This window comes from Chiloscyllium plagiosum, chromosome 13, assembly GCF_004010195.1.
Source record: "Chiloscyllium plagiosum isolate BGI_BamShark_2017 chromosome 13, ASM401019v2, whole genome shotgun sequence".
Classification (NCBI taxonomy): Eukaryota; Metazoa; Chordata; class Chondrichthyes; order Orectolobiformes; family Hemiscylliidae; genus Chiloscyllium; species Chiloscyllium plagiosum.
This window is the reverse complement of record NC_057722.1, coordinates 58,144,123-58,161,654: the sequence shown is the minus strand read 5'-3', so window position 1 is coordinate 58,161,654 and position 17,532 is coordinate 58,144,123. Positions and strand designations below refer to the sequence as shown.

Sequence of the window (17,532 nt, the reverse complement as noted above, 5' to 3'; positions counted from 1 at the left end):
TTCACCACGGACACTCAGGGACAGCAGTGTGTATACTATTTGCGAGATACAATGCAGCAACTCAAGAAGGCATTTTCAACATCAACTTCCAAACACACGACCTCTAATACTTCGAAGGATAAGGGTATGCCATTGGGAATACCACTATTTGCAAGTTCTCCTCCAGGTGGCACACTATCGGCATTTGACACTCTATCACAGTGCTTTACAGGAAGTGGTTTGAAATCCTGGAACTCCTTCCTACCTGAGCTACATGAACTGCAGCAGAGGGGGCGGCATGGTGGCTCAGTGATTAACACTGCTGCCTCACAGCATCAGGGTGCCAGGCGACTGTCTGTGCGGAGTTTGCACATTCTCCCCGTGTCTGTATGGGTTTCCTCTGAGTGCTCTGGCTTCCTCCCACAGTCCAAAGATGTGCAGGTCAGGTGAATTAGCCATGCTAAATTGCCCATAGTGTTAGGTGCATTGGTTAGGGGGAGATGGGTCTGGGTGAGTTGCTCTTTGGAGGGTTGGTGTGGACCTGTTGGGCCGAAGGGCTTGTTTCCATACTTTCTGTATGGAATCTAATGTTAAAAAAAAGGCAGCTCATTACCATGTTCTCAATGGCTATGAGAGATAGGGATTAAACACTGGCTTTGCCAATGATGCTAACATCCTGAGTTAGAATGCATAAAAAGAGATACACAGACGTAATGGCCAGAGATAATGGACAGGCGGTTTCATACATGTTATAGATGTACATAGAGTGCAAGAGGCAGTGATGACTAGGTGGCAACACGCACACAAATGCACACACACCTCTCATTTGCCTGATCTGTCCGCAGACTATTATTTAATGGACCATGTTAGAACTGACGTTTACTTATCAATACTACATTCTTTGGATCAATCTTGGGCCACGTTCACAAATAGAATTTATATAACATTTTAACATCAACTGGAGAATGTTTTCAATGACTTGAAAAAGATGTTGGCTGTGTTGATATCTAGCAATTTAACCAATATTGTGTTAAATCATTATGGATTATGGTTTCACACACTTTACAGTTTGTTTCTCTATTACATTCCTTCAAAGTCATTAGAATTTCAAGTTGCACAAGAATTTTGCAAAGATCTGGTAATGTGCAAACAAGCTAAAAAAAAAAGTCCACAGAATCCGGGAGCATTATTATTGTTGGAAATGATTCAGGAAACGTGTTGAAATCTCACACTGGTGGTTTGTAAAGTGAATTAAATTTTAAGTTCGGTAATTAGAAAGACTGATGTCAGTAAAAATGACCACAAAGCTGTTGGATTTTCACAAAAACCCAACCCAAAATGTTCACATATATCCTGTAAGGAATGAAACCTGACCAAACTATCCAGTCTAGATCGTTATGCGACTCCGGTCCCATCCAATGTAGTGGACTCACAGTTCTCCATGAATTTTCACAACAATATTTCGATATTTATCTTCCCAATGTCTCTCCCTCCGGACTGTACACTCTCTTGTCTGGATTGTGCAGCCTCTGTCTTGCCTGGAGTGTTCAGTGCTCCCTCTGAACTATGCAGTCTCTCTCTCCCTCCATAGACTGCACAGTGTCTCTCCTCCTGGGCTGTACAGTCTCTCACCCTAGTCTGTTTAGTCTCCCTCTGCCCATGGACTGTATACTCTCTCCCCTCAAGTCTGCAGAGTCTCTGTCCCTGCTGGACTTTACAGTCTGTCTCCCCCGGACTCTAGAGTCTCTCCCTCTGGATTGTAAAGTCTCTCCTCTGGATTGTAGATTCTTGCCCTCTGGACGAGGGAGTCTTTACCCCTGGAATGTGGACATTTGCCTCTGGACTGGAGAGTCTCTTCCTCTGGATTGTGCTGTTTCTTCCTCTGGAACTGCATGGAGAACGATGAGCACCTTTAACCCACTGCCTGATGAAATAAATGAAGAAGCTGGTCATCGAGTTCAGGAAACAGAGTGGAGGACATGCCCGTTTGTAAAACGGTACTGAGGTGGAGATGCTCGAGACCTTCAAGTTCATAAGGGTAAGAATCACCAACAATCTGTCTTGACACTACAGTCAAGAAAGCACACCAACATCTCCACTTGTTTAGAAGACTAAGGAAATTCGGCACGTGCACAATGATTCTTACCAATTTTTGTAGATGCACCAAAGAAAGGATCCTACCCGGATGCATCACAGCCTGGTACGGCATCTGCTCTGCCCAAGACTGCAAGATATTACAGAGAATCGGGAACACAGCCCAGTCCTCATCACAAAAACCAGCTTTCCATCCATCGACTCTACCTATACTTCCTATTGTCTCAGGAAAGCAGTCAATATAATCAAAGTTAAAAATCACACAACACCAGGTTATAGTGTAACAGGTTTAATTGGAAGCACTCTAGCTTTCGGAGCGATGCTCCTTCATCAGGTGATTGTTCCGAAAGCTAGTGTGCTTCCAATTAAACCTGTTGGACTATAACCCGGTGTTGTGTGATTTTTAACTTTGTACACCCCAGTCCAACACCGGCATCTCCGAATCATGAATATAATCAAAGACCTCCTCACCTGGTTATATACTCTTCCACCCTTTCCTGTCCAGCATACGATACAAAAGTTTATCATGCACAGTTTCAAGAACAACTTCTTCCCTGCTGTCATCAGACTTTTGAATAGTCCTCTCAAATGTTAATTTGCATATCTCACTCTCTCTCTGCACCTTCTCTGTGGCTGTAACATTGTATTCCACACCCTTTCCCTATACCCTGATTTTTTAAAAAAATTATTCATTTTGTGAGATGTAGGCATCACTGGCTATGCCAGCATTTATTGCCTGCCCCTCATTGCCCTTAAGAAGGTGATGGTGAGCTGCATCCTTGAACCGCTGCAGGCTACCTGCTCTGGGTTGACCCACAATGCCAATTCTAGAATTTTGACCCAGTGACAATGAAGGAGTGGTGATTTATTTCCAAATCAGGATGGAGAGTGGCTTGGAGGGGAACTTGCATATGCTGCCGCCCTCATCCTTCTAGGTGGAAGTGATCCTGGGCTTGGAAGGTGCTGTCTGAGGATCATTGGTGAATGTTTGCAGTGTACCTTGCAAACAGTACACACTGCTGCTACTATATGGTGGAGGGAGTGGATGCAGTGCCAATCAAGTGGGCTGCTTTGTCCTGGGAAGTGTCAAGCTTCTTGAGTGTTGTTGGGACTGCACTCATCCAGGCAAATGGGGCGTACTCCCTCACACTTCTGACTTGTGCCTTGTAGATGGTGGACAGCCTTTGGGGAGTTAGGAGGTCAGTTATTCACACAGTACTCCCAGCTCTGACCTGCTCTACTAGCCACTGCATTTGTGTAGTGAGTCCAGTTGAGTTTCTGGTCATTGATAACTCCCAGAATGTTGATAATGGGGGATTCAGTGACCATAGCACTACTGCATGTCAAGAGGTGGTGGTTAGATTGTCTCTTAATGGTGATGATCATAGCCTGGCATTTGTGTGGCAGAAATGTTGCTTGCTACTTGTCAGCCCAAGCCTGAATATTGTCCAGATCTTGTTGTATTTGGACACGGACTGCTTCGGTATCTGAGGAGTTGTGAATGGTGCTGAACATTGTGCAATCATCATCAAACATCCCCACTTATGATGTAGGGAAGGTCATTGATTAAGCAGCTGAAAATGATTGGTCCTAGGATGCTATCCTGAGAAACTCCCGCAGAGATATTCTGGAGCTGAGATGACTGACCTCACACAACCACAACCATTGTCCTTTGTGTCAGGTATGACTCTAATCACCGGAGAGTTTGCCCCCTGATACCCATTGACTTCAGTTTTACTAGGCCTCAGTTGAATGCAGCCTTGATGTCGAGGGTTGTCGCTCTCACCTCACCTCTGGAATTCAGCTCTTTTGTCTATGTTTAAACCAAGGCTGTAATGAGGTCCGAAGCTGTGTGGCCCTGACAAAACCCAGCTGAGCAGGTGCTGCTTAATAACATTGTTGATGATAATTTCCATCACCTTACTGATGATCGAGAGTAGACTGATGGGGCGATAATTGGCCGGTTTGGATTTGTCCTGCTTTCTATGAACAGGACATAACGTCAGCAATTTTTCACATTGTTGGGTAGATGCCAGTGTCATAACTGTACTGGAACAGCCTGGCTAGGGGAGTGGCAAGTTCTGGAGTACAAGTCTTCAGCACTATACCAGAATGTCATCAGGGTCTATAGCCTTTGCAGGATCCAATGTTTCTAATTATTTCTTGATATCACGTGGAGTGAACTGAATTCACTGAAAACTTAGCTATCATGCTGGGATCCACTGGAGGTATGCAAGATGAATCATCCAGTTGGCACTTCTGACTGAAGATTGCTGCGAAAGCTTCAGCCTTATCTTTTGCAATGATTTACTGGGCTCCTCCATCAGTGAGGGTGGGGATATTTGTGGAGCTTCCTCCTTCAGTGAGTTGATTAATCATCAATCACCATTCACAACTGGATGTGGCAGGACTGCAGAGCTTAAAGCTGATCGATTGGTTGTGGGATTGTTTAGCTCTGTCTATCATTTGTTGCTTATGCTGTTTGACACACAAGTAGTTCTGTTTGGTGGCTGCACCAGGTTGACACCTCATCTTCAGGTAAGCCTGGTCCCAACCCTCACATGTCCTCCTGCACTCTCAATTGAATCAGGGTTGATCCCCTGGCTTGATGGTAATGTTTGAGTGGGGTGTACTCCGGGGCAATGAGGTTACAGTTTTGTTGTCATTAATGGCCCACAGCATCTCATGGATTCCCCAGCCTTGAGCCGCTGTGAGCCATTAACTCTGTTCTAAGTCTGTCCCATTCAGCACGGAGATAGTGCCACACAACACGATAGAGATTATTCTCAATGTGAAGGCGGGACTTTGTCTCCACAAGGACAGTGTGGTAATCATCGTGCTGATACTGTCATGAACAGATGCATCTGCAGCTGGCAGACGGATAAGGATGAGGTCAAGTATATTTTTCCCTTTTGTTGGCTCCCTCACAGCCTGTGCAGACCCAGTCCTTTAGGACCCGACCAGCTCAATCACTAGTACTGCTGTTGAGCTACGCCTGGCATTGAAATCCCCCACTCAGAGTACATTTTGTTCCGTTGCCACCCTCAGTGCTTCCTCTAAGTGTTACAATTTGTATGGTATGATCTGCCTTTACAGTATATAAAACAACACTTTTCACTGCATCTTGGTACATGTGACAACAATCAAGTTATTGTATCCTCCAGGGGTACGTATCATGAGTTGAAAACCAGGAGCAAATTATTTAGCATTTTGTTTTTGGCTAACATGGACCCACCCCTGCAGATGCGTTTACTGAGACTTATGGTGTGGCTATAACTTCAAATATACCACAGATGTTCACTCTACTTCTTCCTAATGACTTCCCATCTTGTAATTCTGAAAACTACGTCACATTTAGAATAAATACTAATTATTGTGAAAAGTAACGCTCACTTCAACCATTCCTCTCAGTGATGGTGAGGTATGTCTGGTTTATTAATATCCTTTAGAGAAAGAAATCCACCATCCTTACCTGGTCAGGTCTACATGAGACTTCAGACTCACAGCAATGTGGTTGATTCTTAAGTGTCTTCTAAAATGGCTTCGCACGTCACTCAGTTCAATGGCAATTTGAGATCGGCAACAAATATTAAGCTTTCCAGTGACTCACAAATCACAAAGTATTTTTTTTAACAGCACAAGTAAACTGGATGCTCAGTGACTGCAGAAATGATAGCTAGACGGGGAGGATGAGGGATGCAGAAGAAAGACAAAACAGATGAGTATGAAAAGAAAAAATGGAAAAAGAAAGCATGCACAAGTGAAATAAGAAAGAGGGAGGGGAGAGAGACCAAGTCACAGGGAAGAAAAGAAGTAAGGGAGACAGGGGATGGAGAGAAGATAAAGTGGATAGAGGGAAAGAGAGAAACAGAAAGGAATATGGGGAGACAGAAATGTGAGCGAGATGGAGAAGGAAGAGTTAAGTGAGATAGATGAAGGGAGAATGAAATAGATTAAAAGACACAGAACAATAGATGAAGAGAAAGGGAGTGAGTGTGAGAGAGAGAGAGAGAGACCAGGACAGATTGGGAGTGTGAAGAGAGACGCACAGAAGAGAGAGAGAGACAGACACAGTCAGTCTTACAGAAAAAAAGCACAAAAATAGAAAAATAAGAATGTCTAATGCCAAAGGTAAAAACCTAAGAATCTTTGATGTACCAAGCAAAGGGCCATGACCAGCGATCAGCCTGACAGGAAACTAAGGACCTTAGTGTAAGGAAACAAGGAATTTGTTTGGTGACTAGTCACAATTCTTCTCCCAACCCCAGCTCACATCTCATGCATTAAAATTCATAACTGTTTGTCTTTACTCTAACCTTAAATTCTATGAGCAGAAACAACAGAATGTGAGGATTGTTACTGCAAGGCTGTGCTCTGAGATGGGTAAAGGCTCATAGAATCATTGGGATTCAGGATTAAAGCGTCTCTTCTGTTTGGACAAATTCCTAGAGGTTTCATTACCAACCAATCTGCTGAAACACCCTTTTGTCCATTGCAAGTGCTTTTGTGAACTAATAAACAACTCTTAAAGAAAATGAAAAGTATAACACAATTTTTTTTTTGTTAACAGATTCTCTTCCCTAATTGTATTCAAAGTATTGCCAGAAGATCAGTCTCCAATTCTGGAAGATGATGGCAGAGTGGTCTCCTCTGTGCTTTAATATCTCTATGGCAATCCTGGAAGTTTGGTAATATTGTTTGAGGCCATTTCAATCTTGGCACCTTAGAGTCTCTTACTGGTACACAACGCTGGAAATACTCAGAAACAAGATTTTGGTTTGGAGTATTTCATATCAAATACATGATCCCATTCAAACCCTCCAGAAATAAGAACAATCCTTCAAAAGGTGCTCCAAGATAAAAAACCTGTCAAGCTCCGAGAAAATCTGTTAAGCGACATGCTTTGATCTTAGGCTCAACAAGCAAAGCTTTGTACATTGTGTTCCGTTTCAAATATATTGTTAAACTGGAGAATTTAACTGGAGGTTACAAACAAAGCATAGATATTTTACCATCGAGCTGCAGTTCATTAACGTATTTGCCAGCAAAGTATTAAGCAAACAGAAGAGGAAAAACATGGAGTCAGAAGTCAGCAATGAAGACCTCTTCACTTGGACCTGAAGAAGCAGAGAACCAGCTGTCCTTACTCACCTGGTAAATATATCACGTTACCGAGTCCTTTACAGAGAAGAAAGATTCCAAGGCAGAGCCATTGCCTTAATTGTGGGATCTAATAAGCTAGCTGCAGGGGATGAAGTGGATATCACTGAAAGTCATCCTTCGTTCAATTGTGACTCGCAGGTTGCATCCCTACTCCTCCTCCGGTGAGTAATGCAATTATTGATAAAGACAGCCTCAGAAAATTACAGGATCCAGCACCAGATAACTCCCCTTGGCTCTTAATGCTCTTCAAAACAGCAATTCAATTGGTTCCACTCCTTTCCCATTTCTTCCCAAAATCCCTGCAAATTTATCCACTTCAAGCATTTAACCAGTTCAGTTATATCTGAAATTGCTTTCAGGCAGTGCATTCCAACAACTTACCTCCCAAAAAGCAATTTCCTATTTTATCTTTGGTTCTTTTGCCAATTATGTTCAATCAGAGTCCCCTGATTACTGACCCTCCTGCCAGTGGAAACTGTTTTTCCTACTTTATTAAAACATTTCATGATTTTGAACACCTTAATTAAATCTTCCTTGAAGATTCTCTGTCCTGTGGAGGACAACTCAGTTTCTCCAGTCTCTATGTAAACTCCGTCATCCTTGCCAACTTCTAGCAGTTGGATCTGATACATCATCACAAGTTAAATTGGCCATTATCACACACTACTTGGGGTGATTAATAGGAAATGGCATTTGAATAAAGTAGCTGCTGTCTCTGGATCCATTTCTCAACTTCAGATGAATAGAGTGTAGAAGACTAAAAGGCCATTTGTTTGAAACATATGAGATCTAGTGTGGGTGTTGGAAAGATGTTTACTCCACAGATTCTAGAACTGGGGGCTACTGATTAAAAATATGGGTTCACCTATTTAAGACCGAAACGAGGAGGAACTTGATCTCACAGAAGGTCATGAGTCTTTGGGGCTCCCATCCTTAAAGGCATTTGAAGCAGTGTCTTTGAATGTTTTATAGCAGAGGTAGATGGATGAAAGCTTTTTGGAGGTTAGATAGAATGTGGAGTCATCAGATCAGCCATGGTCTTATTAAATGGTAAAGCAGACTGAATGGCCCAGTGGCCTTCTCCTGCTCCTAATTCACATGCTTACCTGTACCTTCAGCAATGAGGAAGGAACCACTATTGAGAAGACCGCTATTTAAGACATCAGTGTGAAACACAGAGGGTTATTTCCAAATATACTATAAGCATCTTCAAAGAAAATTCATGCCCCTTCTACCCTTTTTTTAAAATCACTCATCCCTTCTGTTGTCTGACTGATGTATGGGATACGAATATGAAAAGGATGAAAAAAATTGTCCATGTTACTCTGATATCAGCACAGTAGAGTAGATCAGAGAAACAGACCAAGGAGAAACCTGTATTAAAGCAGAACTAAGAAACAAGACTGGGGACCTATGTGCAGTGACCTGGAACTACTTGAGTGAAAATTAAGCTAGAACAAGGATGAACAAAGGATTAGAGATCATGAAGAGCGGTAACATGTTAAAAGGGATGCAACCTCTATGAGTAGTTGTGTAAACATCCAATGCCCAGAAAAACCAAGAGATGGGACAGTGTGATGATAAAGAACAATGAGAACAGGAACCATCTGAGAACATGCAGGCAGTGATGTTAACATATTAAAGCACAATGAACGTACCTGCTGTTCAAGTGACAAATACATTACATACTCAGTCACACACAGAACAGAAAGATTCCATGATCTATCATCAGCCTTCATTGATACAAGATCTCAGCTGTAAGTACCCATTTACGTTATGTTTTCCTACTTGACAATTCCTCAGTGCCATTGATGTGCTGTTTGATACAGTACAAAATCCTCCACAGTTTCATGTCATCAATTATCAGCTTTACACTTGATCCTTGCATTTATTTATATTTTGAGTGAAATGCACTGATCCCTGGGAAATGATATTTGACATAAGCCACCAAAGTTCCTCAACTCAATGTTTTGTCTCTCAATTTGAAAAGTATATCAAAAATGTGCATTCAACTCCTTCACTGTGATTATATTCTGCAGAGTCTGGTGCAGTTTCTGACTACAGCAATTTCACAAACAGCTTTGACTGATGTGAAAACCTAATAATAAATGAAGATGTGGCATTGAATCTCAGAGAATTGTTCTTTCACTCAAACCTTGCGCTCAAAGGTATCACAAGGACAATTTTAGCTCTAGGCTGGATTATTATTACAAAGTAGCATTGTTTGCTGGATTTGTGATCTGAGATTCAATAGTTAAACCAAAGACATTCAGTAATCCTTTGAAAGATATAAGGGGTATCTAAATTTCCAAATGTCAGTTGGAAAATCTCACAAAGAATGTCAACGTACAAATGAAATGACATGCAAAAAATTACATTGGAATACAACATGGACAGAATATGACAGACAGAATATAATACAGAGAATATTGTGCAATCATTTGCAAACATCCCCACTTGTGATCTTACAATAAAGGCAAAGTCATTGACAATGCAGCTGAAAATGGTTGGGCCTTGAACACTCCCCTGAGGATTTCTGACACAGATGTCCTGGAGCTGAGACAATTGATCTTCAACAACTACAGCCATCATCCATTGTGCTACATAAGACTCTGACCAGTGGAGAGTTTTCCCTCATTCCCATTGATTCATTCACCAGGGTTCCTTAGTGGTACACTAAGTCAAATGCTACCTTCTTGTCAAGGGTGGTCACTCTCACTTCACCTTGGGATTTCTGACCTTCTGTTCATATTTGGAACAAGACTATAAGGAGATCCTGGTGGCTTCCAAACTGGGCATCACTGCACAGGTTATTGTTCAGTAAGTGCTCCCTGTTAGCATTGTTAATGACATCTTCCATTACTTTGTTGATGATTGAAAGTAGACTGATAGGGCAGAAATTGGCTGGGTTGGATTTGTCCTACTTTTTGTTTATAACACATTTCAGGGCAATTTTCCACATTGTCAGTAGATGCCAGTGTTGCAGCTGTACTGGAACAGCTTGGTTTGGGCACAGCAAGTTCTGGAGCACATGTTTTCAGGATTATTGCTGGAATGTTCAAGGCACATAACCTTTGCAGTGTGAACATTTGACAGGAGTTAGTAAACAGGATATTTGGTGAGGAAATATTATTTGAGGAATGTTACACAATGGGGAAAATTCTGCAGTAAATTTAAGCACGCAATGACCCAGGAGACAGCATGAGATAACTGAACAGGTCAGGGTCTGGGAATCCTGTATAACTCATCTCCTGTGTCCCCAAAACCTGTCCACCACCGACAAGGCATGAGTCAGGAGTGTCATGGAATACTTCCCATTTGCCTGGATGAGTGCAGCTCCAACAACTCTATACGCTTGGCACTACTCAGGACGTTTCAGACTGCTTGGATCTTGATTGGTACTAAATCCACCCCATTCTATAAAATCTTCCTTTACCAATGACATACAGTATACCAACAACAGGACACACTGCAGCAGCTCATCAACTCAAACCTTTCAGAGCATCCTCAAATCCTGTGATCTCCACTATTATGAGCAGCAGATACATGAGAAGGCCATCACCTGCAAGTTCCTGCCCAAGCCTCACACCATTCTGAGTTGGAAACGTATCATGATATTTTGACTGCTGAAACTTTGTAGACCTTTGTCTGTAAGAGCACTGTGGGTGTCCCTACACTGCACGCCATGTTTGAGGAGGTGGCTCACTATCACCTTGTCCAGGATAATTAGAGATGGAAAATAAATGCTAACCCTGCTGTATATACAAGAAAAAGTGGAAATAATTAACAATATGTTGGTGCCTACTTTGCTTTCAAGTTCATTGTAGCCTGCAGAGTCTGGCAGCTTGAGACAGGGCTGTTGAAGAAAGTGAATATGATTGATCTACACTGAGTGTGATTTAAATTCATTCCTATCAATCAGTGCAAAATCATAGTCACATTCACGCATATTTATAACAGAGTGGCACAAATATCCAATAAATGATGCATATGTATTTCGGCAGATATTATCAATAGCCAGTTACCTCCAGTAGAAAAGCTGTGCTTAAACAATGGGCTGAATGGTCTCCTTTTGCATTGTATCAATTCTATAAAAAAGTCCAGAAATAGCAACCGCCTGTGAGGGTCGAAATGTGGATCTTATCACTAATACTGAGATCATGATGCCTCCAAGTGCCTGCAATATCTGATGAGATGGGAGATCTCTGCATCCCTGGTTTCCATCTAATGGAATCGCTGTGAATATTGGACAAGGAACTACAGAAGATTCACTGCCATATTGTGTCCTCTTTAGCCTCCCTAATGCTCACTCTACCCCCAAAGGCCAGCCTGGCAATATGTGGGCATTCAAATGAAGAAATGATGATAAGCAGGAGATGCCAGAGGTTAGAATTAGTGAAGAAGAAGCAGAGTGAAAACAATTTACAGCATATCTTTCATTGAGTTAGGAAAGAGTTCATAATTTTCTGTGCAATAAAATTTTTTAATAACCTCAGAGGTAACTGCTTATCAGTAATTTGAAGGGTTTTGATGAGATTTGAAATGAGCTGAGACGCTGATTCACTCCAGAAAACACGGCTGTGATAAATATCTAGCACGTTTCTTTCTCATATGGAGCAGAATTGTTTTTGTCATCATTCAGTTACCTAGAGACCACACACATCAGAGCAAAGACACAAAAGATTGCAGCAATTACCACTCACTGAGTGAAGAGGCCACTCACATTACTAAACGCTTCAAAACGCAGTAGGAGGCAAATGCCCAAATAAAATGTTTAATTAGCTGAACCATGGACAGAATAATCCAGCAATATCCGAAAGTGACATCTTTAAAACACTGAACACAGTGAGATTTGTTTAAGTTCTCTCTTCAAATATTTAATCGGCTTAATCAGCTAATTTTCAACCATCACCAGATCTACACCTTTATATATCCCACTACCTGACATAATACAAATTTCTCACGATACAGTTAATCATCACCTAAACCTACAACAGCGTTAGCTGCATCTAACTCTGCGTTGAAGCTATCCTGGGAGTGTGTGATGAGGACAGAGGGAGTTTTACTCTGCATGTAACCCTGTGCTGTAACTATCCTGCAAGTATTTGATGGGGAAAATGTAGAGAAAGCTTCATGTTGCAAGTAACCTCATGCTGTACCTGCCCGAAAGTGTTTAATGGGGCAGTGCAGAGTGAATATTTCCTGCATATAACCCGATATATACCTGTCTTGGGAATTTGTCATGGGGTCAGTGTATGAGAGATTTATTTTGGGTCTAATCCCAGACTGTATTTGTTCTGAGAATGTTCGTTGGGGGCAGTGTAGAGGAAGATTTACCCTGACTCAAATCTCGTGCTGTGCCAGTGCTGGGAATGCTAATGGGGGCAATGTAGAGTGAGTTTTACTTTTTTTTATTCATTCGTGAGACATGGGCATTGCTGGCTACGCCAGCATTTATTGTCTGTCCCGTGTTTCTTTTGAGAAGGTGGTGGTGAGCTGCCTTCTTGAAACACTGTTGTCCACATGCTATAGGTTGACCCACAGTGCCCTTAGAGAAGGAATTCCAGGATTTTGACCCAGCGACAGAGAAGGAATGACAATATATTTCCAAATCAGGATGGTGAGAGACTTCGTCATAAGTTTGGAAGATGTTGTCTGAGGCTCATTGGTGAATTTTTGCTATGCATCTTGCGGATAGTACACACTGCTGCTGCTAAGCGTCAGCGCTGGAGGAAGTGGATGCTTGTGGATGTGGAGCCCATCAAGCAGGCTGCTTTGTCCTGGATGGTGTCAAGCTTCTTGAGTTTTGCTGGAACTGCACTACCTAGGCAAGTGGGAAATATTCCATCACACTCCTGCCTTGGGCTTTGTAGATGATACACAGGCTCTGGGGACTCAGGAGATAAGTTATTCACCTTGGTATTCCTAAGCTCTGACTTGCTCTTGTAGCCCACTGTGTTTATGTGTTAAGTCCAATTGAGTTCCTGGTCAACGTTAATGCCAAGGATGTTGATAGTGTGGGTTTCAGTGAGGGTAACACCACTGAATGTCAAGGGACAGCGATTAGATCATCTCTTATTGAAGATGGTCACTGCCTGGCATTTCTATGGTGTGACTGTTACTCTGCATCTATTCTATGCATCAGTTCCTCAATTTAGTTCTTTTCCAGTTGGGCTGTTAACCTAACTATAAATTAGTCACAAGGTTTTATCTGATGTGAATTATTCCAATCCCAAGTGACAGATTTGTTTAGTGCCTGAGCTTAAATATTCTGGTGACAACTACTGACTGGTCTTACACAAGAGGATAAATATTACGAACATCTGGGAAATGGGCATAATGAGTCAACTTTTGCGTGAACATTGCAATAATGGAAGGTGCTGGAATCTTCATCTAGTGAGAGTCACCACCATCAAGCAAGGGGATATGAAAAATCAGAATTATTTCTTGACTTATAGTGGGTTACTTTTAGTCCCATTGGAATTAATTTTGAGAAATGCTGTTGTTTGAAACAGAGAGTGACCTGTTGTCCTCGATTCAGGGCTGCACTCATTCAACTAGGCTCCTCTTTACCAAGCTGCACGACCTGGTTGCAAGGCTGGTTTCTCATCAAACCCTTGATTATAGCAAAATTCTATTGTTCTTCTGAAGCGATAATTGTTGATATGGCAGGAGAAGAAATTGTGGTAAAATTCACTGCCTGCATGTTTTCACCGAAAGCCCACCATGAATGATAATGCACCATGTGTCTGGTAACACAAAGGCACTTCTTATCTGATTTGATTCCAACCATCACCAATAGCCCATTCCTTACCTGTCGAGGGCGAGGCTGATAGGGTGAGCTGCTCTCCAGATCGGCCAAGATACTGGTCAATGAATCAATCTCTGCATCCAGACTCGATCGCCTTTCATCCAGGGTCTTCTTCCCTGTCTAGAAAAGGGACATGACTGGACAGTCAGCTTGTGGTCAACAGGTTCCTTGATTTTCAACACCCTGCAGTCTGTGCCTAGACCATGAACTAAAATCTCACTGTCATTCCTGCTGACTATAGGAATAGGAACTGCAGTTCAGCAAACCTTTTCCACCATTCAATCCATTCATGGAGTAATAGATTTTAAATCCGATTATCATCAAATGTTGTTTCATATCTTTTAATGGCATAAAACAATGAGATTTATTTGTTCACAGTTAAAGTCCCTATCGATTCTCAGTATCCACTGATGTGTGTATGATGTGTGTATCCAGATTGCTATCATCCTTGTTTGAAGGAATATTTCCTGATTTCATTCCTGAATACCTAACTCCAATTCTAACAACACTGTTCAAATCTCCTTCATTAGCCTCAGCCGAGTGGACATCAGCTGCATTGAGTCGAAGGAAATGAAACAGAAAGATCACCTTTTATAAAACTTCCCTGCACTGATCCCATATCCACACTGCTTTTCAGAGTAGCAGAAGGAATTCCTAAAGTACACTGTCCAGACTCAATTCCATTGGCAGTTGTTCCCTAAAGGACCCAAAATCCTCCTAAGATTTTCACCACCGAAGTACTCTTGCCTGATCTCTCTTTTCAAATTAGATTTTGAGGAACTAGAAGAAAGACACTGTCTTCAGAAATATGGTCACTATTTTCTGGGTATCTTCAAGAACGAGTCACTATTTGCTGGGTGCCTATTGTTGCATAGTCAATATTTGCTGTGGGTCTTCAGGAATGGGGCTACTATTTGGAGTGGTCCAAGAGAGAATTACAGAATTGGACAACTGTTACAGTTCAGAAACAAGACATGACTGTGCTGGCTCTGAATGAACAATTCCCTTAGTTTTATTCTCCTGACTTACCCCTAAACCTGAACATTCTTCCTTTTCAAATAACCATCTAATCCCCTTTAGAACAACTGGATTGCATCTGCATACACCTGGACAATGCATTCCAGACTTTAACCACTCGCTGTGTGACAAACATTTTCTTATCACTTTTGTTTATTTTATTAGTTACTTTAAAGCTGTGCCCTGTTTATCTCAATCGCTTCATGAGTGGAAATATGTTTTCTCCATATACTCTGCTCAGACCTATCATGTGTTTGAATACCTCAATTAGATCTCCTCTCAACTATATGAAATAGCACAGTGCCAGCTTTTCCAGTTGATTCATGGAACTGAAGCTCCTCATCCCTGGAACCATTGCAAGAATCTCTTCTGCACTCTCTCTGATGCATTCACATTCTTTCGAAAGTGTTGCATACACAGAACCAGAAGTGATACTCTCGTTGAGAATGAAATTGTGTCTTATCTAAATTCAACATAATCCCCGTAGTCTTGTGCTCTTTTCATCTACATGCTGAGGACGTTGTAAGCTTTAGCAGCTGTTCTTAAAATGTTCTGCAATGTTTATGATTTGTGCACAGAAACACCCCCGTACACTCTTCAGTTGTGTTGCCTCTCTCCAAATTCTTTCTACCAAGATGTGTCAATGCATTTAACTTTGTCTGCCATCTATCTACCTAACCAACAAACATGTCTACAACTTTCTGAGATTCTACACTGTCCTCCTTACAGTTCATAATGCTTCCAAATATCATATTTCATGAAAGGAAGCAGCCCAAATTACGATGCCTGGTAAACTCCACCACAAACCCTTCCTCAGACCCCCACCTTTGGGCCAGATAGATAAACAACTCAGGTTATAGATGGCAGACAGCAAAGTGGAGTTAAGACCACAACCAGATTATGATTTACAGAAAGCCTGTCTATGTTTGAAGGGGTAAACAACACTCTCTTGTTCCTAAATCCATGTTCCTATGACCATTTAATGATGCAACTCTCACTCAATACGGAGCCTCCAACTCTAGTGGTGCATTTCCTCAATACTGACCTCCAATTGCACAGCATATCCTCAGTACTGACCGTCTGACAGTGCAGCACTCCCTCAGTACTGACCGTCCGACAGTGCAGCACTCCCTCAGTACTGACCGTCTGACAGTGCAGCACTCCCTCAGTGGAGAAAGTGAGGTCTGCAGATGCTGGAGATCAAAGTTGAAACTTTATTGCTGGAACAGCACAGCAGGTCAGGCAGCATCCAGGGAACAGGAGATTCGACGTTTCGGGCACAGGCCCTTCTTCAGGAATGAGCAGAGAGTGTTCAGCAGGAGAAGATACCTCCCTACCTTTTATCTTCTCCTGCTGAACACTCTCTGCTCATTCCTGAAGAAGGGCCTGTGCCCGAAACGTCGAATCTCCTGTTCCCTGGATGCTGCCTGACCTGCTGTGCTGTTCCAGCAATAAAGTTTCAACAGCACTCCCTCAGTACTGACCGTCTGACAGTACAACACTCCCTCAGTACTGACCTCTGTCAGTGCAGCTCTCTCTTAGTGCAACTCTGTAAATATCCAGTTAGACTCTGCGTTCTAGTCTGTGAATTTCTGAGCCTGTTATTAATTTAACAATAATTACTTGCTAACATAAATATTTGGAATCATTTTGTACAGCAACACTTCTAACCTTGTGAACATTTTGCTGTCTTACACATGTATACGATTCATTTGCATGATAAATGTATACATAGCTGACAATACATATTACATGTAGTGTATACACATGATACATGTGTGTGCAACACATATTCATCACACATTTACCTCGTGTCTGTACACAATATATGTGCCTTGTATAATGCCGAACATTGAGATATAATGCCCTTCTGTAATCTACTCAGAAGCAGATCACTCTTGTGGGAATAATGAGCGTAGCCAACCTGAACATTGTTTCCTCCTCTTTAACAGGGTAACATAAAGATGTAAATAATTAAGGGAACTGAAAGCTGAGTTGGCAAAGTAAGGGGGCAAGGTTTCTGACTGTAGAGAACTGGTGCAATCATCAACTACAGTCAATGCGAATGTGGAGAAAAATGTGACATAAATCCAAAACAATACTACTCACAGAAGTAACAGTGCCGCAAAATGTCATTTAACACTATTAACGATTCTGCTTAGGCACACACATCAGCCTTACCTTCCAGAGACTCCACATCTAAATGGAATGATTGTGACCCTAAGAAGATTTATATTAAATGTTATGCTGATGAAGAGATGAGTACAATAATATTGCTTGTTATATTATGGTGCGAAGGGAATGAGAGGGACAGTGGGATTAAGTTGGGTGTGATATTATGGGGATCAGGAGCAGACCAGTGTGAAAAAGGCAATGAAACTGAAAGATACAAAGTGGAAACAGAGAGCCATTCAAGCTGTCAGAGCTAAAGTGTGACATCACAGGAATATTAGTGGTTGATTGGTCAA

At 41.9% G+C, this 17,532-nt stretch overlaps 1 protein-coding gene across 12 annotated transcripts in view; it reads right to left on the bottom strand.

The window, feature by feature from the left end:
* LOC122556090 (LIM domain containing preferred translocation partner in lipoma) overlaps positions 1-17,532 on the bottom strand; it is a 376,029-nt gene that overhangs the window by 99,688 nt on the left and 258,809 nt on the right. For all 12 annotated transcript variants that reach the window (XM_043702536.1, XM_043702544.1, XM_043702540.1 and 9 more), the window contains one exon: positions 14,051-14,167. In XM_043702536.1, the coding sequence (XP_043558471.1) occupies positions 14,051-14,167 (117 nt within the window). The remainder of the gene's footprint in view (positions 1-14,050; positions 14,168-17,532) is intronic.